This window comes from Ictalurus punctatus, chromosome 24 (assembly GCF_001660625.3).
Source record: "Ictalurus punctatus breed USDA103 chromosome 24, Coco_2.0, whole genome shotgun sequence".
Taxonomy (NCBI): Eukaryota; Metazoa; Chordata; class Actinopteri; order Siluriformes; family Ictaluridae; genus Ictalurus; species Ictalurus punctatus.
The window spans coordinates 21,520,343-21,542,842 of record NC_030439.2 but is presented as its reverse complement, the minus strand read 5'-3'; the positions used below and the strand labels follow the sequence as shown (position 1 = coordinate 21,542,842).

The window sequence follows — 22,500 nt, the reverse complement described above, 5'->3', positions numbered from 1 at the left end:
AAAGTCTGGCTGCTTTCTCCTGGTGTTAAATGAATCAGCACAGCCTTATTATATAAATACTTACATTATCTAATATCACCTTCAGTTCAGTTACATATTTCTGTTCCTGTAAGCATAGAAATTTGTTCTACAGTTCACTAAAAATTCCATTTAAGACGTGTTTCTTCAGGTAACTAATAAACGCTAATCTCCTTGAACTGAACTGCATGGATATCCTGGAGTGTAGTTCCGGTCCGGTTTGGGTTTATGTTTGTGGAAGGTTCTGTATCTATACCTGAAACTGAAAGTACTCCATCACAGGAAGTTCCGGAGTGTCACGGCGTACACTCGTCAGTAATGACACAGTCTTTATATTCTAACAGCGATAATGACACTCCTGTTCGGTGCAGCGGGAAAGTGCTCGCCGTCTTCTGGGGACCGCGTGTTCGGGTCCTGACGCCGCCGCGCCATGCAGGCTCTCGCGCTCCCGGCGGTGACGTCGAGGAGGTTTGTGAGGTGCTCGTGTATGTGGAAGAGGGCAGATAGCGCGTTCCTCTGCGCGTGTGACGCTGCCCTGTGATGCAGCAGGTTGAGTAGATGCCGTCCTTGGCTTCATGTCTCAGTTGCTAGCTGCTGTGATGGGAAGGACTGACATCTCTGAACAAGTTATAAGCTACTCATAGTTTGAATTTGTTAAGCTACAGTCAAGCTACTCTTTAAAAAAAAAAAAAAAAGGTAGCTAACTACACTGAAGCTAATTAAAAATCAACACGTTTGATGTCATGATTGTGAATCCGCTTATGATTAATCGTGTATAATTCTGCATAACGGACTTAAACACAGTTTAACGATAATTCAGAACAATTATGAATTTATAATGTGCATGTTAGGCTACTTATCACGGCTACTTATCATTTACCACGACAATCGCGTTCACCGGTATATGCATCCTGTAATATAATCCAAGTGTTGGGCCGAGTATTTTAATCTTTGGTTTGAAAAGGTTACAAATAAAGGTGTAAGATTTATTCTTCGCTTTCTTAAGGTACAGGAACTTGGAGGAGTACGCCACGGGTAACTGGTGTTCTCGTTATCCGAATCGGTCGCCATCTCCCGCTCCACCGTGGATAATAAGGATGAGTCGTGTGCTGAACTTTATAACCCATTCTTCTGATAAGCCAATGATCATGCATGCAACCATGAATTATTATTTTTATTTATTTATGGGGTTTTTTTCACCACTGATCCATGAATAAATCATGGAAATAATAAATAAGTTAAGACAGGAACTTTTTCTCTTGCTGTGCCCTTAAACCAGATGTTGAGAAATACAATCAGACTGCTGTATTCAGAACATAAAATAACCCCCCCCGGCACACACTGCTAAAATAATTCTATACGTTGATTTGATTTTATTTGTAAGTAAATGTAAACATTGTGTTGTGTTGCCCATTAAAAACAACGTGCCAGTAATATTATTCGTATCAGAGAATAAACTCCAGTGTTCATTTATTATGGTATCATTTCCCCGCCCCATACAGCACATAACTAACTGTGATTGGTCGCTTTACGTGTCCATCAGATAGTCACTTCCTGTCCGTGTGAGCTACAGTGAGGCGAGTAATTCCTATCAGCACCGCAGGTATGCAGGGAAGAGCGCCGTTATAACCAGACAAAAACTTTCAAATGTAGTTCAGTTAGTAGCATCACCACATTTAGTTAACTTCTCCACAACGCTGGTCCAGACTGAATTGCAGAGGAAATGGAGGGGTGGATAAATAAAATAAATTGTAAAATAAGCGGTGTCTTTGTTCAATATGTTCACCATTTGTGCTGAAAGCCACAAATATTGAGTATAGTTTTAATAACAAAAGCTACTGAATACTAAATGAAGGTAGGTTATGATGAGAGGATCTTTTATGAGTCCCTCATGTTGAACTCATGGCTCTTCTCTGTCCTGCACCCAGCTGCTGAATGAACGTCCCCCTGACTGTCTTCAAACAGAGACTACAGGCCTACCTCTTCACCAAGCACTTAAATTAGCATGTTAGCATTGTTTATCTTTTATTGCTTGTCTTCTGTTTTCTTTTTCATGTTTTCAGGGTTTTAGACTGATGGTCCTGTTAGTCCCTGATGGAGTGGACTAGCGCGAGGGTGTGTTTATGATTGAGTGAAATGCTGTAAACTTAAATTAAAGTTTTACAGCAGCATGAGAGTAACAATGCATGCTGGTGTTGTGCTAAAATAGATCGGTATTTTGAGCTATGAATGATTCCCTCTATCTTAGGGCCGCAGTCCCCACTGATGAGAAGCAGCTCCATAGCATGATGCTGCCACCACCATGCTTCACCTTGGGTATGGGGGTTCTTTAGGTGATAAGCTGTCTTGTTTTTGAGCCAAACGTATCTATCAGATCAGAACACATTTTGCCACATGGTTTGGGCTGATTTAGTTGAGTTTGGATGTTTTTTGTGAGACAGGGCTTAGTCTAGCCTCCCTACCCCATGACCCAGACATATTTCTGAAGAATACGAGAGATTGTTGTCACATGCAGAGGGTAATCAGCACTTGTCAGATGTTCCTGCAGCTCCTTTAATGTTTCTGTAGGTCTCTTGGCAGCCTCCCTGGTAAGTTTTCTTCTTGTCAATTCATCGGTTTTGGAGGGACGTCACTACGGTGCTCCATTTTCTCCACTTGTTCATGATGGCCTTCACAGTGTTCCATGAGATCCTGTACATGCTCTGTAAGCACTTCTGCTTCAGCAGTCGGATGAAACCAACAAGATGTGAAGAAACTCCTACAGAAACAGCTGCTCTTTATTTGGGGTTAATCAGAATCACTTCGTTGACAGTTGTATGATAATTACTCTTAAACATGAAATTGAACATGATTGGTTCATTCTGAACACAGCCACATGATCTGTTTTAATATGGTGTTTTTCACTTCAATTTTGTTGGTTACTATATCACATGATACCTGTCTGTCTATCTATCTATCTCTGTCTATCCATCTATCTCTGTCTATATGTCTTTAAGGAGGGGGAGAACACAAACTCTCCTGGTGCGTACCGGGTGGAGTCCCGCCCCCACCTCGGCTACTCAGACTCCATCTCTATCATGTTAATCCCAGCATACACACCGCTCATCAGACTCTCCAAACTGGTTCTGAATCAGGTGAAAACCTGGCCTGCAGGAGCCGTCTCTGCTCTTCAGGTCTGTTTTGAGGACACTGACTGTGACATCTTGACATGACTGGCACACTGAGGCTGCAAATGATGGTGACTCCACCAAATTGGAGGAATACACGGCATCAGTGACCAGCTACATCAGCAAGTGCACTGTCTCCAAGACCATTACTACACGCTCCAAGCAGAAGCCGTGGATGACTGCAAAGGTGCGTGTTCTGCTGAGCACCCATGACAAGGCGACCCTAAGAACAGCGAGGGCTAAACTGCGCCAGGGCCATCAGAGGGGCAAGGTGCGCACAAGCCCAGAAAATCCACAGTCACTTCATGGACAGTGGTGACACTAGACTCATGTTGTAGGACATTCAGGCCATCAGCAACTACAGGACAACATCACCTGCCTGTGACAGAGATGCCTCCTTCCAGATGCGTTGAACAACTCCCATGCTAGGTTTGAGGTGCAGGATGACGTGGTAGCGAGGAAGACCACCTTTCCTACAAACGACCAGATGCTCTGTCTAACAACGGCTGATGTGAGGAAAACTCTGCGCAAGTCAACCCATGGAGAGCTACTGGACCAGACAACATTCCTGGCAGAGTGCTCAGAGGATGTACAGACCAGCTGCTGGATGTTCTCACTGACATCTTCAACATCTCCCTGAGCAGCGCCATCATTCCAACGTGCTTCAAGGCCAGCACCATTGTCCCCGTGCCAAACAAGTTTTCAGTGTCCTGCATCAACGACTGCCATCCAGTCGCACTCACACACATCATCATGAAGTGCTTCCAGAGGCTCATCACGAGGTACATCAACACCCTGCTGCCCCCTCACTGGACACCCTGCAGTTCACATATCGTCCCAACCGCTCAACAGCTCTGTCTGTCTATCTATCTATTTGTCTATCTATTTATATGTCTGTCTGTATATCTGTCTGTCTGTATATCTATCTATCTATCTATCTATCTATCTCTGTCTGTCTGTATATGTATGTATGTATGTATGTTTGTGTCTATATATGTGGGTATGTATGTATGTATGTGTATATATGTATGTGTGTCTTTATGTATGTGTGTGTATGTATGTGTGTGTATATATGTATGTGTGTATGTGTGTCTGTATGTATGTGTATGTATGTATGCATGTGTGTGTATGTGTGTGTGTGTATGTATGTGTGTGTATGTATGTAAAGAGCCAGTTTAATTTGTATTTAGTTTTCAGTAAATTATTCAGGGAATGAATGAACGCTTAAAAAAAGGAAAAGCTGCGGAAGGGGTGGGATGATTTATGGCTGTGATTTTAGTGCGCATGCGCCAGATGTGACGTTGTTCAGCGGAAGTCGCACCAGCGCGCGCGGCCCTACTTCCCCCCCACCACCCACCCCCACCTCGCGACAACACACACAGGCAGCAGCTGCTACAGGAGTGGAGCCGGGAGGAGCGAGCAGTCCGCAAAACCCAAAAAACTTCAACACAGACCAGTTGGAGGATTTTAGGGTTTTGTCAGCGTGCGGCGATAGCCTTCTAGATCTTATCTTTTTGCGCACTTTTTGGTGTAACGACACCGCTGGAAATACAAATATATATATATAAAAAAAGCAGAGTTGTGTGCGCGGTAATTCGTAAACTAGCTGTTAGCGTTAGCATTTAGCGTTATCGTTAGCTTAGCCGAGCAGCACCGCAGCGTACCGGGGGACGGAATGGAGCTGATAACAATCCTCGAAAAAACCGTCTCTCCAGGTGACTGCACCGTTCACACGATGACCCGCGATGTGTTTGTGCTGTGTTTCTGCGCCTCAGTGCGCACCGTGTGCTTTCCCGCTCTCTCTCCGCTAGCGTGTTAGCTTCGAAAAGTTAAGAGTGAGAGGGAGGGGTGCGCGTGCCGAGGCCTGCGCGAGCACAGCGCCGTAGCGGCGCGTGAACCCCGTGTGTTAGCATGGTTAGCATCTTAAAGAGGGAAAAATTCCCTCACGGGTGGATCGTGTGGCGGGAAAACGGGGAGTTTACCGAGCTGAGGTGCGGAGATGAGGGGAATACGGAGGGACAGGAGAGTCGGTGTGAACGAGGAAGCGAAGTTTACCGGTTCACCGGGCGGCCATCACCTCTCTCTCTCTCTCTCTCTCTCTCTCTCTCTCTCACACACACACACACGCCTTTAGCATTCATGCTAACTCAGCTTCATTTCCGCCTCTCCCTCATTCTTTCACATGCTCTCTCTCTCTCTCTCTCTCTCTCTCTCTCTCTCTCTCTCTATCTATATATATATATATATATATAATCTTTATTTACATTTATCTCTACATTATTATCGCCCTGTTTGCTTTATAACTCTGTATTAATGACCACAGAACTGATTTAATAACCAGATCTAATGTTAAGTCTTCTGATTGTGAGTGAGCGTGGAGTATTATTTTAAATATATATTCATCTTAACCTTGACACGAGTTGATTAAAGTGCAGCGAATAATCACTTTAAAGATGTAGATGATAAAATGTTCAGTTTCTCACCGTTTTGTGCATTGAGATGAAATCTAAGCTAACTTCCCAGCTTGAGTTAATTTGTAAAAGCATATAATCAATTGGTTTAATTAGTGTGTGTGTGCTTAATGGTCGGATTTAATAGTTGAATAAGTTTAAAGTGCGGTGTTTTTTTATTATTATTAATAAGGAAGTAATCCCGTTTATTTAACAGGATATACCTTTCACACTAGCGATGTGCAACACGTTTATTTTGCGTTGTAATGAGATGTACAGGTGTGGAAATGTTTTCATTTATAATAATTAGACGACTTGAAACTTCTTTAGCTTGATGCTAGCGAGTTAGCATGCTAGCATCACACCCCGTTGCTGCTAACTTTGCTGTGCATGTTTGCTCCATGTCGGCTTTATTAATGAATATATTTCTGATCGAAGTTCTCTTTTCTCTTTTTTTGTGTGTGTCTGTGTTCTGGTAGACCGGAATGAGCTGGAGGCGGCACAGAAGTTTTTGGAGCAAGCTGCCATTGAGAATTTGGTAAGTTTTGTCCCCCAGGAGCTAGCCGAGTGCAGCTGCGCACTTCACTTTCAACTCTGCCGCCACGCTTAGCTTCGAGCTGTTCGCTTAGCATGGCTTAGGTCTGCTAGCTTAGCTTAGCTTTCTCACAGTGCCGTTCCGAGGGGATTGAAACCCGGATGCGGTTCGGTTTTGATGCGTTAGCGAAATGTTTACGCTTCAGGTGTGTGTAGGGGGGTAAATAATTAAATTTCTCTCTCACACACCCACACCCCAACATCTGGTGCAGTCTTGAAGAGGATTACACACAGGCTGTGCCGTTATTAGGTCTGGGTTGATCTCATGTGAAGGTGTGTTCACACCCTTTAGTCTGTTTATCCAGTCTGAATTAAACTAAAACTGCACTAATGTAAACAGCACAACAATAAATAAACCCGGTGTGGCTTCCCCCTAAACATCCCCTAAAACTAACTGCTGAGGAGTGTGTGTAGAATTCACCCGAGCATGGCGTACAGTGGCAGTGCTATGTAAATGATTAGATCATTGTATTAATAATTGGTCTAAAATGTTGTCATGCCGTGTTTTTGAGAGTCGATTCAGAGTCGAGTCACTTTTCCCTTTGGAGTGGAACGGGACCACTGCTCACTCTTCATGTTCTCAGAACCTGCCTGGGTTCTGTTCAGACACGTTCAGACTCTTTGCATTTCTAATGAGCTTAAATGTCACAGATGTTAGCTGAGCAGTGAACTGGCTCGTTATCCACTAATCTCAGACGTGATTGATTCACACCTAGGAGTTTTAGCGACCTCGCTAACCGAGCTCATTTGTAGCTCCACCCAAGAATCAGTGTTATGCAGGAAGATTGAGACGGTGTTGGTTAATTCGAGTGGTTGAGATTTTGTTATAAATCGTGTTAAGCTTCCTGGAGGAGTTTAGACCTGTGTAATGAGCTGCGTTAATCTGTGATACCAGGTTCTACCAGCTCTGTCTGTGTGTCTAATATCTACAGCTGCAACAATTAATCCATTATATAAATAACGCTTAGTCACAGTCCTAGTAATATTGAATCTGAAAACTACTTTTCTCACTTTCGTGTTTCTCACTTCAGATGAATACAGACGATTTATCTCACATTTCCGTATTGGACCGTATAATCCCTGTAGGCTGTTATTTACCGTGTGCTGGTGTGTGACGCTTGCTTAGTATCCTCGGATGAGAGTCATTAGTTTGCTATGTCTGTGTGTCTGATCTGCCCTTTGACCTCTTCCCTACAGCCTACGTTCCTGGTGGAGCTGTCGAAAGTGTTGGCGAACCCTGGGAACACACAGGTGGCCCGAGTCGCCGCCGGCCTGCAGGTGAAGAACTCTCTCACGTCTAAGGACCCGGACGTGAAAGCGCAGTATCAGCAGAGATGGCTGGCCATCGACGCCAACGCTCGCCGCGAGATCAAGAACTACGTAAGGAAGCACCTTGTGTTCACAAAACACGTGCCGGGATACAGCATACATGACTGTGCTCCGGTTATTAACTTTTGAAGATCAAAGTAGATATGAGGGTGGACTAGGGTCATGTAGCCCTTAGGTCGCGTAGGGGCCACTCTGACACTAGTCGTTTTTTTTATATATATAAATAAATAAACACAATATGTTGAATTTCTAAGAAGCAGGTCAGAAAGCGGTGTACACTGTGTCCCATAAATCCAGCAGCATAGGAGAAAATGATCAAAACAGCACAACAAAAGCTTTTATTTGCAGATCTTGATCTACGTTTTGTCCAGTTTTTGTTTTAACTTGCTCTAATGCATCATGGTCTTAAAAAGAAAAAGACTCTACGTTAACCTATGTCTTGTGCTGTATTTATGGGCCACCCTGTATAACCCTGTATTTCCCTCCTCAGGTGCTACAGACTCTGGGTACGGAGACGTACAGGCCGAGCTCCGCCTCTCAGTGCGTGGCCGGTATTGCGTGTGCTGAGATCCCTGTCAGTCAGTGGCCTGAGCTCATTCCTCAGCTGGTGGCCAACGTCACTGACCCCAGCAGCACTGAACATATGAAGGAGTCCACGCTGGAGGCAATCGGATACATCTGTCAGGACATCGTGAGTCTCCTTTACCTTCACCACCACCTTCTGACCAATCACAGTACAAAATTCCAGAACTGCACTGTTGAGTAACGCGTATTTGTCTGTGTGTGTGTGTTTGTGTTTAGGATCCAGAGCAGCTCCAGGACAGCGCTAATCAGATTCTGACGGCCATCATACAGGGCATGAGGAAAGAGGAGCCGAGCAACAACGTCAAATTAGCAGCCACCAATGCTCTGCTCAACTCTCTGGAGTTCACTAAAGCCAACTTCGACAAGGAGGTACTCCCACACACACACACACACACACACACACACACACACGCACACGGAGTGTAACCATACCAAAGGACATTTGAGATCAGTTTGTCAGTAGTGAATAACCCCCAGCAATACTTAGTCAGTGGGATTAATCATGTTTATCATTTTTGTTTTTGCAGTGTGTTTCCTCCGTAAGCACAAAATGGAGGGCTGTGATAAAAGTACAGCTTAAAAATGAAAATAGTGTAATTCGTACTCCATTTTACTCACACTGCACTGGAATGACTCATGCTATAAGGTGTGTGTGTGTGAGAGAGAGAGAGAGAGAGTTATAAACGCACATACAGGTACAGTGGAGAAGAGTGATGAGAAATAGGGCTGGGTAATATGATGTATCATGATGATGAATTACACTTTAGGGATTCATTACATTTTTCTGTTACACACACTGATTGAGCAGCAGTTTATTTCCTAAAAATGTTAGTCGTTATTGTTGTAGATATAGAAATATAATTGTATTTATTTTAGTTTTGTTAATACAGGGTCACTCCATGAAAACTGCAGCCAGACTATGACATGAGGGTAAATTCCAGAAAAAGGAATTGTGAAGAACGCACACACCCTCAAGCTGTTCTTACCATCAGACATAATGTCCTGTGGGTCAAGAGAACATCTCCACTCAGACACGAGTTACCAGGCATCACGTCTAACAAGGACACGAAAATAGCAGTGCTTTTATCAATACAAATTCTACTGAAATCAAGCCAATGAATAACTAACATAAGTCTGAAAATAATCGGTGATTCGGACGATCTCACGATCTGTTAACTCGAATACATCTAGATAACTCTAATCTATTTTGGAGCCGATCTAAAAGAAGAGATCAAGATCAGTAATATTACCTTAACAATAAGTTATTTTAGTTATGAGAGTTTATATATAAATTGAGAGCGGGCACTAAACCCTGCAGGAACAGTGGAGAGGTGTAACGCGGTGTAACTCACCTGGACACTAAAATGTTGATTTAATATTTAATCTCATGTTCTGAACAGCCGTCCCATAGAGAAGTATTCAGTAGCCCCTGTACTAATGTAGGAAGACTTTTATTACAGGGAAGGGTCGGAATTAAATCTATAAATAATGACTTTATTATGTAAAGGGAAGGAATGTCACAATTTCCGACACTAATTAACGGGGAGAATTTAGAACGATGTTTTTACAGTAGTTAGGAACATCTTGAAATGATCTCAAGGTGTAACACCTCACGTTAATCATGATTTAACAATACATTAATGTTTCATAAATATATATGTTATAATAGGAAACGTGTGAAATGTAAAGCATATTGTGACATTTTATGATATTGCGATTATGATCACATCGCCCAACCCTAGTGATCAGTAATTCTTTATATTTAAAATTCTGCTTCGTATATGTTATGAGGAAATGTTAATTTTCTTCTCTCTCTCTCTCTCTCTCTCTCTCTCTCTCTCTCTCTCTCTCTCTCTCTCTCTCTCTATAGACGGAAAGACATTTCATCATGCAGGTGGTTTGTGAAGCCACACAGTGTCCAGACAACAGGGTGAGTTTATTAAACCTTGGTCTTGAGTCTGTACAGAACAGTGGTGTATATGGGATGAGTAACCCGTGTGTGTTTCAGGTCAGGGTGGCTGCATTACAGAACCTGGTGAAGATCATGTCCTTGTATTATCAGTACATGGAGACGTACATGGGGCCTGCGCTATTCGCAGTGAGTATTCATTCGGGGCTATGTCCCAAACCAAGGGGGTCTGATACCATCTGTATCTGTACTTCAGTACATACTCATCTGGATACTGAATTTATAAACTGGAGAAATTAATCTTGTCTATGCCTACATGTGGAGTGTTAATGATCTCTGCGTGTGTAAATGAGCAACACTATCAGACCTGGATGTGCTTATGCGAGTGAGCTAATGAATATTCATGATTAGTGGGTGGTCTCGGAGTTGGAGAAAAAGAGAAGCATGATGTTTAGAGAGAAATTGTTACTGGAGTCATGTCACTCCTTATGTCTCTGTCTGTGTCCCCCCCCACCTGCCGTGGTGTGTTTAGATCACAATTGAAGCCATGAAGAGTGACATTGATGAAGTTGCTCTGCAGGGAATTGAGTTCTGGTCCAACGTGTGTGATGAGGAGATGGACCTGGCCATCGAAGCCACGGAGGTAAGGCCAGCTTTCTGCCTTCTATATAATAAAGATTAAAGATTTGACCTGTATTGAAGATTTTTAAAAGCAGGATTTTGATTCAAAGTCTCCATCAACACTAAGGACATTATTACCATAGCAACGTTTTGGTTCAGTACTCATCAGTGGTGTTCAGTTAGCTTTCTAATGACCAGTCTGTACTGATTCATTATTTATCGTATTTATTATGAAGTAATGAACAGTTTGCTGAGAGTGCTGTGTGTGTGTGTGGGTGTAAAGCTACACACACGTGATTCCTTGTGCTCTCAGTATAACTGTGGATAATGTATCTGTGATGTGTTACCCTTTATCTGTTTGTTTGTTTTTTTAAATAAATTGTCTAAGGCATCGGAGCAGGGCCGGCCGCCGGAGCACACCAGCAAGTTCTACGCTAAAGGAGCTCTGCAGTACCTGGTGCCCATTCTCACACAGACTCTCACTAAGCAGGTGTGCTACACTCACTGTGTGTGTGTTTAAGCACTACATGTGGTATTGAACACTTAATTACCCAGATTAACTTAACAATGCAGTTACATGGGCTGCTAATAATAAAGTTTGTTGTTTGGTAATACACCGTGTGAGTCTAGTGGTTCTGTGAGATTAATAATGAAATTATTGCTAATAGATTAAGAATGTTTTTAATGACTTGACTAATATCTTGTTTTGGTAGATAAATACTGAAGTTGTTGTTTGTTTAATGTATGGCAGTGTAAATGATGTGTGTGTGTGTGTGTGTGTGTGTGTGTGTGAGCAGGACGAGAATGATGACGATGACGACTGGAACCCGTGTAAAGCGGCCGGCGTGTGTCTCATGCTCCTGGCCACGTGCTGCGAGGACGACGTTGTTCCTCACGTCCTCCCCTTCATCAAAGAGCACATCAAACACCCGGACTGGCGCTACAGGGACGCTTCCGTCATGGCGTTCGGCTCCATCCTGGAAGGACCTGAACTTAACCAGCTGAAACCACTGGTCATCCAGGCGAGTACACCAGTCTGTTCTTATTCCCCTGACCACGCCCAGGAAAGCTTTGTGTTGACGTGTGTGTATGTGTGTAGGCCATGCCCACCCTGATCGAGCTGATGAAGGATCCCAGTGTGGTAGTGAGGGACACCACGGCGTGGACGGTGGGACGAATCTGTGATCTGCTGCCCGAAGCTGCCATTAACGAGCTGTACCTGAATCCTCTGCTGCAGTGCCTCATCGAGGGGTTAGGGGCCGAACCACGTGTTGCCTCCAACGTCTGCTGGGTAAAATTTTATTAAAAGTCCTTATTGGTAACACTGTTGGTCACACAGCTGTGATTACCTGTAACTGTAGTTTAATAGTTATTAATTTATTATTAATCCCACATTTTATTTCTATAATTAACTTTGACATGTCTGATGGCTCTTTTAACCTCCTTGTTGATCTATTCCTCTGGTCCCTGATAGGAATACCCTTTATATTTAATATTAAGAATATTTATTATTCAGGGATTATTAGGAAGCGTGGTCAGACTTAGTAGGTATATGAGATTCAACAGTGAAGGTAGCGTACATGTAGTTATCTCCCGCGACCTGGTTAGCTAATGGAAGTGGTCCGGTTGTGTTCAGGCGTTCTCCAGTCTGGCTGAAGCTGCGTATGAAGCCACTGACGCTGCCGAAGATCAGGAGGAACCCAGCACCTACTGCCTCTCCTCTTCATTTGAACTCATCGTACAGAAACTTCTGGAAACAACAGACAGGTAGGCTCCAGTCACGGGTCAGTAGAGGGGTTGAAAACTGAACTTATATCCTTTCTATTACTGTCTGTTGTGTCTCTTTCAACATCTGCCTTTGTCTCCTTTTCTTTTTCTATTTCCTTTTCTGCCTGTCTCTCTTCTTCTTTCTGTTCTCTTCATGTCATTTTCATTCCTCCGTCACTAGGTTGATGTTTTCGTGTTGTCTGTGCGTTTGAGGTATATTAAGAGTATGTGAGGAATACGCGTTAGTAACGAGAAGGACGAGACTACATCTGCATTGGCGTAGACTTTCAGTATACGTTTGTGTGACAGGCCGGACGGACACCAGAACAACCTGCGCAGCGCGGCGTACGAGGCTCTGATGGAGATAGTGAAGAACAGCGCTAAAGACTGTTACCCTGCAGTGCAGAAAACCACACTGGTCATCATGGAGCGCCTGCAGCAGGTTCTGCAGATGGAGGTCAGTCATTCATCACTAAAAGATGGCTGTTATATCAAGGAACTTGTCTCCTTGCTAAGTTGCTAATCTCTCTCTCTCCCCCTTTTTCAGTCTCACATCCAGAGCACTTCAGATCGAATCCAGTTTAACGATCTCCAGTCTCTGCTCTGTGCCACACTGCAGGTCTGTTCACACTGCTCAATACACACCACGCCGTGTACATTACATCTTATTATTCACCCAGACACCGCGTTGTCGTGGAGGGTCCTTTAGTGTGAAAGGAAAATGCAGCATACGACATCTTTGACCACATGATCTCGATTCTGCTTTCCGTGCAGTTCGATTCGGCGTCGGTTTAATCTCCGTTTGTTTGGTGTCAACAATGAGTGTAGAGACGATTTACCACATGACCTCACACACCTGAAGTACTAATTATTAGCGTGCCCAGAGGCTACATGGAGGGAGGAGGTTAAGTTAAACACTTCAGAAAACATTACAAGATGCCATCATTGCTAATGTTAACTAAACAACGTGTGCGGATAAATCCGTGCGTTAGTATAAATGAAAGTGGGGTGATGATTAGAATCGTGTTAAGAATAAAAGCTTCACGTGTGATGTGGAGTGAGGATTTGATCCCAGTTTAGTAGTGTTACTTCAGTAATCATTTAATCTTAAATACGCTTCTCTGTTCCTCCTGTCCTCGTTTCCCATTTCTTGCATCTTTTCTTGGATTCTTTAGGGGGCGGGGCTAAGATGTGAGGGAAGGAAACGAGGAGGTGCGTTTACAGAAATGAGAAACACCTCGAGTGTCTGTGGTTTAATATTTGCACAAAATTGTGTGAAATCTATAAACAAGTTTAGATTACGACGAGGCTGGGGAAAAATTAAATGCACCCTTTACACAGTATGTAAACCTTACATTCTGCACTTGTTTGTTCTCTCTCTCTCTCTCTAGAATGTTCTGCGGAAGGTGCAGCACCAGGATGCTCTGCAGATCTCTGACGTGGTCATGGCGTCTCTCCTGCGCATGTTTCAGAGCACAGCTGGCTCTGGCGGGGTGCAGGAGGACGCACTCATGGCTGTTAGCACTCTAGTAGAAGGTAGATTTTATATATATATATATATATATATATATATATATATATATATATATATATATATATATATATATATATATATATATATATATATATACACCACATGTCTCTGTACAGTGATAGTTGTGTTCATCTGGTTTGATGCATATATACACCAACAGTGACGCGGCATGCTTTGGGACGCGGCCCAGTGACTGTCAGAGTTGCGAGTCTTTATTTACCCTCAACCTCTTTATCTATGCCAACTCGAAGCTCGAGCGACTCTTTTATTTAGTCAAACAGGCCTTGGGTTCTGTCCCAAATTGCATCTTATCTTCCATAATAATGAGTAAGAGTTGGTGTACTAGTTAGTTTTGTAGTATGGGGATCTTAAACACAGCCAATAATAATGACCAGGAAATCCCAGCAAGGTACAGCAAACAGTGCCTGTTAAGTCATGTGAACTATCGCTTAGGTGTGCAGAGTGGGATACAGCTCATGTCTTTATCCGAGTCTGGTACGGATATAATGTATGTGTAGTCACTTTTGTCCTAATCGTGGACAATCTAGTGCCCTAGATTTCCCCATTATAGCCTTTCAATAAGTCAGTGACTCATGTTAAAGCTGCATGTCAATTTGAGCTGTTAAAACTAATGATCGTGTGTGTGTGTGTGTGTGTGTGTAGTTTTGGGCAGTGACTTCCTGAAATACATGGAAGCCTTCAAACCATTCCTGGTTATTGGACTGAAGAACTATCAAGAATATCAGGTACATGCAGTTTCCCTTACATTTATTCATTTAGTAGAGGAAATACATGCAAAGCGATGTATCAAGTGGAGAACAGTACTTGTAGTGCTACCGTGCAGGATTTGTAATGTACAGTCTCTTCCCAGATAAAGCAGGTATGGTAAGTGTAGGCAGTAGGAGTGGTACAGTGATGCAGCAGAACAGGAATATGTCCTCTTTCTGTTCTTTCACCTGTAAACCTTTCACGCTTGTACACACTGATCATGCCCTGTGAGTGTAATAAATTAGAAGGAATTTTAGATTGATTTGACTGTTGCTTCCAGAGTGGTGGGTCCATTAAAACTCCGTCATCTGTCCCTCTCTGCTTTTCAACATGTAGGAGTAGACATTTCCACTGATGACAAATGCTGCTAATTGTTGGTTTCTAATAAAACCATACACACATAATGTGATACAAACACTTTAACATGTCTCAAATCGTGCATCTGATATCAGCTTTAACAAATACAATAAATATGTAGGATCAAAGGAAACTAAATATAACTAGAATTCAAAGAATGCAAAATATCAAACAAGCAAAAGAAACTTACACTGACTGTTTACATAGACAGCAGTTATCATAGTGACCTTATTCTGGTCTTCGTTATGGGACCGTATACAGTCTGGGGTGTTTTTTAATTTTATGAACGCTTCAAGTGCTTTTAATTTTGTCGTGCTGTACGTGTAAATAGACGACTAATTGAAGCCGTGGGCTGCGTCTCAAACCGCGTACTTGCACGCTATATACTAACTGAAATACGTGTATTTCTCCTACTATACAGCAGGTAAGGTTTGGGACTCAGCCGTGCTCTCTTGTTTGCCGTAGAACGGTTGAGCACTGCCGTGTGTGCGTGTCCTGTCACAAAATGCGGTGAAAACTCTGACACGATGTTAGTGTGATTAAGGTGTGTACATGTCTGTAATACACGTTGATAATGCGACTAAAACAGGATACTCCATGCGTCTTAATTCGACTTGTTTACATCGAGTATGACTTTATTCGGATTAAAGTCCTCAATAATCACTGTTTACATGCTAGTTTCTTAATCAGAGTATCGTCTTAATCGGGTTAATATCAGATTATTGCTGTCCATGTAAACGCACTGACTGTCAACTACTCAACAGTTCCACACAGGCCATGTCTGAACCCAGAAGAGGTGGCTTCTTGCATCCGAACACTGAAACTGGGGCTTAATTAGTAAGAAGCCACCATGTTCTCATTAAGATTTGGCCAGCCAATCAAATCACACGTTGGTAGCAGAATATTCTACTGTGTCTGTGTGTGTGTGTGTGACGACAGTTCCTCCCACTGCTGTGAATTTTGATGTGTTGGGATTTCAGGTCATCGCAGATTAAAGCAAGTCCATCTTAACCCCGTGTGTGTGTGTGTGTGTGTGTGTGTGTGTGTTCACTCCAGGTACTGACAGGACTCCACACTGTTTTACATTTTAAAAAGGGCTTTGAGTGTTCTCGGTGGTTAAACATTTTAGTGTGTGTGTGTAGGTGTGTCTGGCGGCTGTTGGTCTGGTGTGTGACCTGTGTCGAGCCCTGATGGCCAACATTCTGCCTTACTGTGATGAAATCATGCAGCTGCTGCTGGAGAACCTGGGCGTGAGTATTACACCTGTGTAACGCACCTTCGTAGACTCCATAGGTGGTTCAGTGTGGCTGTGTCACAAATTGCATACAAGTATAGTGTGTTATAAGCATGTAACCTGTAATGTACAGTTTTGACGTGTGTGTGTGTGTAGAATGAGAACGTGCACCGGTCGGTGAAGCCGCAGATCCTCTCGGTGTTCGGTGACATCGCTCTGGCCATCGGAGGGGAGTTTAAGAAATATCTGGAGGTGGTTTTGGACACGCTGCAGCAGGCGTCTCAAGCACAAGTGGACAAGGTAGCGCACTAACACTACTGTACAATTAGGACACTGCCTCTGATCTTTAAGTTTAACATCTGAAGTTGAGAAATTGATTTTATTCCTTTTATAACAGCAATTTACAAACGTTTATAATTTTATTGATTTATTTATTGAAGAATGATCCATTATTATAGAAACTAACGTATCAGAACGAGTGTGTTAACATAAACCTGCGCTGCTGTGATGGAGAATTAATCAACACCTCGGTGTGTGACGACAGTTCCTCCCACTGCTGTGGAGTTTGGTGTGTTGGGATTTTAGGTCGTCACAGATTAAAGTGAGTCCGTCTAAACCCTGTGTGTGTGTGTACACTCCGGGTACTGACTGGACTCCACACTGTTTATTAGATCATCATAAAGTTCTTGCTTATTCTCTGTACGCTTGAAATATTAGTGGTGTTTAGTTTTCTCTGGATTGTTGCTGCACTTCTGATTACCTTTTTGCGTGTGTGATTACCTTCTGATTACCTTTTTGCGCGCCCCCCGGATGGTCCCTGCTTTACAGTCGGACTACGACATGGTGGATTATTTGAACGAGCTGCGTGAGGGCTGTCTGGAGGCGTACACAGGGATCATTCAGGGCCTCAAAGGAGACCAGGAGAATGTTCATCGTGAGTTCAGTACACACTCACTCAGACACTTTCTGCTGACACTGAGAGTTTGGATTGTAATGGCTGTGTCTCTGTGTGTGTGTGTCTCTGTGTGTGTGTGTCTCTGTGTGTGTGTGTCTCTGTGTGTGTGTGTCTCTGTGTGTGTGTGTCTCTGTGTGTGTGTGTCTCTGTGTGTGTGTGTCTCTGTGTGTGTGTGTCTCTGTGTGTGTGTGTGTGTGTTTTAGCGGACGTGATGCTGGTGCAGCCGCGTGTGGAGTTCATCCTGTCCTTCATCCACCACATTGCTGAGGATGAGGATCACTCTGATGGAGTAGTGGCCAACGCTGTCGGACTCATCGGGTAAAGCTCCTTCTCTCCGCACACACTTTATGGGCTGTGTCCTAAACCACACAGCCACAGTACGTAGTCCATGGTGCAGCCTGTTCAGCTAGCTGCAGTGTTTCCACGTTATTCCTTTGTGTATGTTGACCCCCTCCGATTGACTTTTTGTCCCTCATATTGTCTCAGGTTAAATATATTGCTGTGTGTGTGTGTGTGTGTGTGTGTGTGTGTGTGTGTGTGTGTGTGTGTGTGTGTAGTGACCTGTGTACGACGTTCGGTAAGGACGTGATGAAGCTAGTGGAGGTTCGTCCTCAGATTAACGACCTTCTCACTGAGGGACGACGATCCAAGACCACTAAAACCAAAACCCTGGCCACGTGGGCCACCAAGGAGCTCCGCAAGCTCAAGAGTCAGGCCTGGTCAGTGACTGCTTCTCTTTATTTTATAAACCTCCATCATTCTCTTCCTGTACTGATCCCTCAGATGTCTTCTTCCTTACAATAAACACTTGCTCAATAGTATTTACCCCTCCCCTTTTCCTTGTTGCGTTTCAGATCCATCATCGCAGAGGGGAACGTTAACACACCGTGAGAGAAGCGGCCGAGTGGAGTTGTGTTTTTGGCACGCGTGAATGGGAGCAGAAGAGTGTGTGTGTGTGTGTGCGCTGAGCTGAGTGTCTGAGAGTGAGTGAGCGAGCGAGTGAACGAGTGAGCGTGACGAATGAGATCACACCACCTTCTGAGTGAAGATTCCAGCAGTCGAAAAAGGAAGAAGGCTGATCAATAAATAAAAACAGCAGCCCCTCTTCTCCCCTCTCCTCCCCTCCACTGTTTATCCCACCATCCTGAACCTTGATGCCCCTCCCTTCCTCCCGCCCTCCCTTCCTCCCGCCCTCCCTCTTTCCAAACTCCCAAAACTACTTTCGTCCTTCACCTGTGGACTCGATATGGACAACGTGAACTGGATTAGTTTTCTAGCTCCTCTGTAGGCTCTTACTATAAACCGTGAATATTCAACCGAGGCAAGAGGGAGGGGGCAGAGCAACCCCCCAAAATGGACTACTTCACTCATTCAGTGGATCTGTGAAGCCCCTCCCACTTTTCTTTTTTTTTCCTTTCACTACGAGCTTCTGACTTGACGAGGACATGGGGAGGGGATCGACCATCACAGAGCAGACATGGCTGCTGGAGTCCGAGATGGCCGACTGAAAGTGTGTGTGAGTGAGGGAGGGGGTTTTGCTGTCTACCCCGCCCCCTCTCACCCCTGGTCCCTCCCTTTTCTGTTTCAGCTTAAAATAAATAAACATAGCTCTTAACGCTGTATTTCTGCGTATAATTACAAGAGGGAGACGATTGGCTTTTTTACAGCACTTAAAAAATGGCTGCTCTTCCCTGAAATCACTGAAATGTTCACTTTTTTTATTTGATTACTTTTTTTTTTTACTTTTCAGTACATTTTATTTTTTTTGTCTGTTTTTTCCTTTCTCCCTTGTCATCGATGTGGGCTCTGTGTTCCAGACTTTTCTCTTCAGTCAGCTCAGCTGAGAGCGACTCGAGGTTTATGGCTTGTTTCGAGCACTTTTGGGAACGTACACGAAGGGTTCGGCGTCTCAAAGGTGAAAGGCGACCTGATTCACACTTTTAAAGTCTCTTTAAACAGGGAAAAAAAATTACTGCAGGTAAAAAGTGCCAAAAATAAAAAGCGGGGGGGAATCAATGGCTGAACAAGGCTTAAATTTTTTTGTGGTTTTACGCATCGTTTGGGGGGGGAGACGACAAAGCGTTCACCTGCGACGTCGAGTCAAATTGAGCTCTTGTGCTCGGTGCTCATTTTCGGCCCCGGTTTAGCTTTTCTGCTGCATTTGGTTGGGAAAAGGGAGACTTCGGAACTTGTTTAAAATATGAGTGAATAAATAAAAGAGAGAGAAATCAGATGTTTGTATAAGGTTATATTTTTCCATTGCTCTGAAAGAACCCACAATAAAATGATATCAAACATTCCCCTTATTGCTTGTCGTACTTCACCTTCATTTCATCGTGCTCTATACAGTCACCTGATCAGCACATTGTGCCTTTAAATCAAGTCTCCGCCTTCAGAATTTAAACCACGCCCCTTAATGATTGTTTTTGTAGGAGTCTGAGATGCTCTAGTGAGGGTTCAAGACTAAACACCACCACAAATCTGGTAGATAAGATGCTAAACTATAAGTTATATGATTCCATTACCTGTTCGACTACACTAGCGCTTCCTCATCGTTGTGATGTTTATAAATGTATAAATCACCGGCTGTAAAAAGCTGGTAACCTTTTTTTTTTTTTTTTTTTTTTTTTTTTTTCCCCTTTTCTTTTACAGCATTTTACTTTTCTTCCACTACAGAAGAGTTTAAAAAGCCTTCCTTTTTCTTTCCTCCTAGAGATGGTATGTGCGAAGTTGTGTAACTTCTTCCTCTTCTTGTCAGCACTCTCTCTCCTCTCTTTTTTTCTCTTTCCATCGCTCAATAAGGGAACTTGTGAAAGAGTTCTTTCTCGCTAGAGGTTACTGGAAGTCACTTCATATCAAAACGCCAATAAAGTGAGTTAAGTTTCTACACATAAATGTAATGAACAGTTTCAGATAGTCACTAGTTTTTTCTTTTTAAAACATTTTTTATATAGGGAACTGTGTTTGGAACACTCCAGTTCATTTTAACCTGCTTTACAGGAATAATTGAATAAAAATTACATACAAAATTGAAAATCTGTTCACAATTGTGCTGCTTGCTTGTGTTTCTTTAATAATCTTCAGATCATGACTTAAGTCATTTTTGAGGCAGAAGATGGGTTAGACTGAATAAGAATTACAGTTTGTTAGATTTGGATTCTAACAAATAGATGTGATAGTTGTATAAATATCAAGTACAACACAAAGGGAATACAGTAGGTAGTGAAGAAGCTGTGTATGTTTACTCTGGGGAATATCAGTTACTTTTAAACAAAGTAAAATTCTGTGTATTTATAAAAAAAAAAATCGCAAGTATAATAGCAAAAATTTGAAGCAATGCAATGTTTAATCTCTATTTTGACTGAAATATAACTTAATATCTTGCCTGCAAAATTACATTGTGTTTAAAATGTGACCAAAAATGTAGTCTTCATGTGAATCTGTAGCTTTAAGAATTTTTATTAGACCATGTCATACTTTATTTGGCATTCTTTTTTAACAATTTAGCCTTATTTATTTATTTATTTATTTATTTATAACCCTAACCCTTGTGTTTATCGATCAAGGTAAACCGAGGTGTTGGTTAAGCAGCGTGCCCGGATGTAACGGTGGGCTTTGATTTGTCCTTGTGTTCTCTCCGTCCCGGAAATGTAGTTTGAAGAATAAACTGCAAATATGTAATCTTCCCTTTGTTTTAATTAAAATGTAAATATTATGTAAATCCAATGATATTACTTCACGCTTAAGGAAAAATAAATAAACGTAAACTTGCGAAAATGCTTCAAAGTTTAACAAACGCGCCGTTCGCTTGGTTTTTATTTTTTCTTCCTGGTGATTACGTAGGAGCGTGCTGACGTCACCGCGTACTTTGGCACTTCCGTAAACCAAGCCAGCGGTTGATCCTGAGCTCGAGACCGAGCGCTGCTGTTAGTTACTTGTTAGCATCTGTAGCTACCTTAAAGCGGCAGCGCCTTCATGAGGATTCACCGGGTGGGGTTTATTTCATAAAGGTTTATTTAGCCTTTTCTGACTGAAAGGACAGCGCGCGGCTTCGGTGTGTTTGGGGGGAATAAATATTTATACGACTGTCTGAGAGGCGCAGGCGCACAGTTAGCTAGCATCCGCGCTAATAAAGGAGAGAATCTGCGACAAAAAAAATAATCCGCTGAAAATGACTTCCGGTCGTTACCGCTGAGGTGTTTATATCACAGACAGAGCTGAGAGAGAGAGATGTGTTGAATGGAGATGTGAAAGCAGAGAGAGAGAGAGAGAGGCAGAGGCGCGCGCGGTGGGAATGATGAGTAACGTTAACGTGAACGCGCAGGACCGGAGTCCGGACTTCGTGCTCATGCGTTTGGTTTCTGCAACCGAGTATGATGACCTGGAGCCGGACCGTGAGGAGGTGCTGGAGAAGAGCAGCGGGTTAACCCCAGGAGGAGGAGAGGAGCCGAACTACAGTGCCGACACGCAGACATGTCAGTGGATCCCTGTGCTCAGACTCGGTACCAGTGAGGAACCTCAGGAACTTCAGGAAGGTCTCTGTCACAGACACGCACACCTAAAGGACCACTCTATAGGGGAAAAACCGGGCCACTTCACTCCCAACGACTCCCTCAGAACCGGGACCGGGACTTCCACCCTGGATCCTGCCCTGAGTCTAGCTCGGCAGCTGGGTGAGATTGGACCGAGCTCGGACACCACGCAGAAGGACGAAGGAGACGTCACGGTGTGCTCCTGTCAGCCCAGAGAGGACCCGAGTGAGACCAGCGACGCCCTGCTGGTGTTGGAGGGTTTGGGTACGAACCAAGTAGGACACGAGGGTGCGAAAGAGCAGACGAGTTTCTCTCAGACTCTAAGCGACTCCGGGTCTCTGAGCGGCCTAATGCGCCAGCTGACCTCTGACCCCTGCTGTCAGGATGGCACCGCCCCCCTGGCCCCTCTGAGTCGCCCGCCCACCCCGAAACATGTGGGCTCGGCCCTGCAGCTCTCGGCCTGTGGCGGCAGCGTTGGCAGCGTTAACGGCAGGAGCAGGGCGAGGGAGCAAGGGAAGTCCAGGAAGGGCTCTCTCAAAGTGTGTCTGAGCAAACTGTTCCGCACTAAAAGCACCGGCAGCACCGACGTGGGTCACATGACCAACAAGAGGCCGTCCCTGGCTTCGTCCACGTCGTCCGGAGGCAGCCTCGTCGACGTGTTCGGCCCCGGTGATCCCGAC

The 22,500-nt window shown here is 43.7% G+C and overlaps 2 protein-coding genes across 4 annotated transcripts in view; both read left to right on the top strand.

The window, feature by feature from the left end:
* Positions 1 to 4,544: 4,544 nt before the first annotated feature.
* On the top strand, positions 4,545 to 19,594 carry kpnb1 (karyopherin (importin) beta 1). Of its 2 annotated transcripts, none has more exons than XM_053675208.1 (22): positions 4,545 to 4,900; positions 6,115 to 6,173; positions 7,427 to 7,609; positions 8,049 to 8,249; positions 8,360 to 8,512; positions 10,014 to 10,073; positions 10,152 to 10,241; positions 10,585 to 10,695; positions 11,056 to 11,163; positions 11,471 to 11,695; positions 11,773 to 11,964; positions 12,310 to 12,440; positions 12,750 to 12,897; positions 12,988 to 13,059; positions 13,832 to 13,976; positions 14,638 to 14,720; positions 16,242 to 16,349; positions 16,490 to 16,633; positions 17,162 to 17,267; positions 17,492 to 17,606; positions 17,846 to 18,007; positions 18,143 to 19,594. In XM_053675208.1, coding segments are annotated over exons 1-22 (2,637 nt in total). In that variant the 5' UTR covers positions 4,545 to 4,860; the 3' UTR covers positions 18,144 to 19,594. The 2 variants fall into 2 exon arrangements, with proteins under 2 accessions (XP_053531183.1, XP_053531184.1); XM_053675209.1 differs by having other exon boundaries at positions 4,546 to 4,900; positions 11,062 to 11,163.
* A 1,556-nt stretch (positions 19,595 to 21,150) lies between these two features.
* The window catches only part of LOC108257110 (suppressor of cytokine signaling 7), a 7,852-nt gene continuing 6,502 nt past the window's right edge, over positions 21,151 to 22,500 (top strand). For both annotated transcript variants that reach the window (XM_017454538.3, XM_017454537.3), the window contains exon 1: positions 21,151 to 22,500. This exon is cut by the window's right edge and continues 8 nt beyond it. In XM_017454538.3, coding sequence (XP_017310027.1) covers positions 21,583 to 22,500 — 918 coding nt within the window. In that variant the 5' untranslated portion in view covers positions 21,151 to 21,582.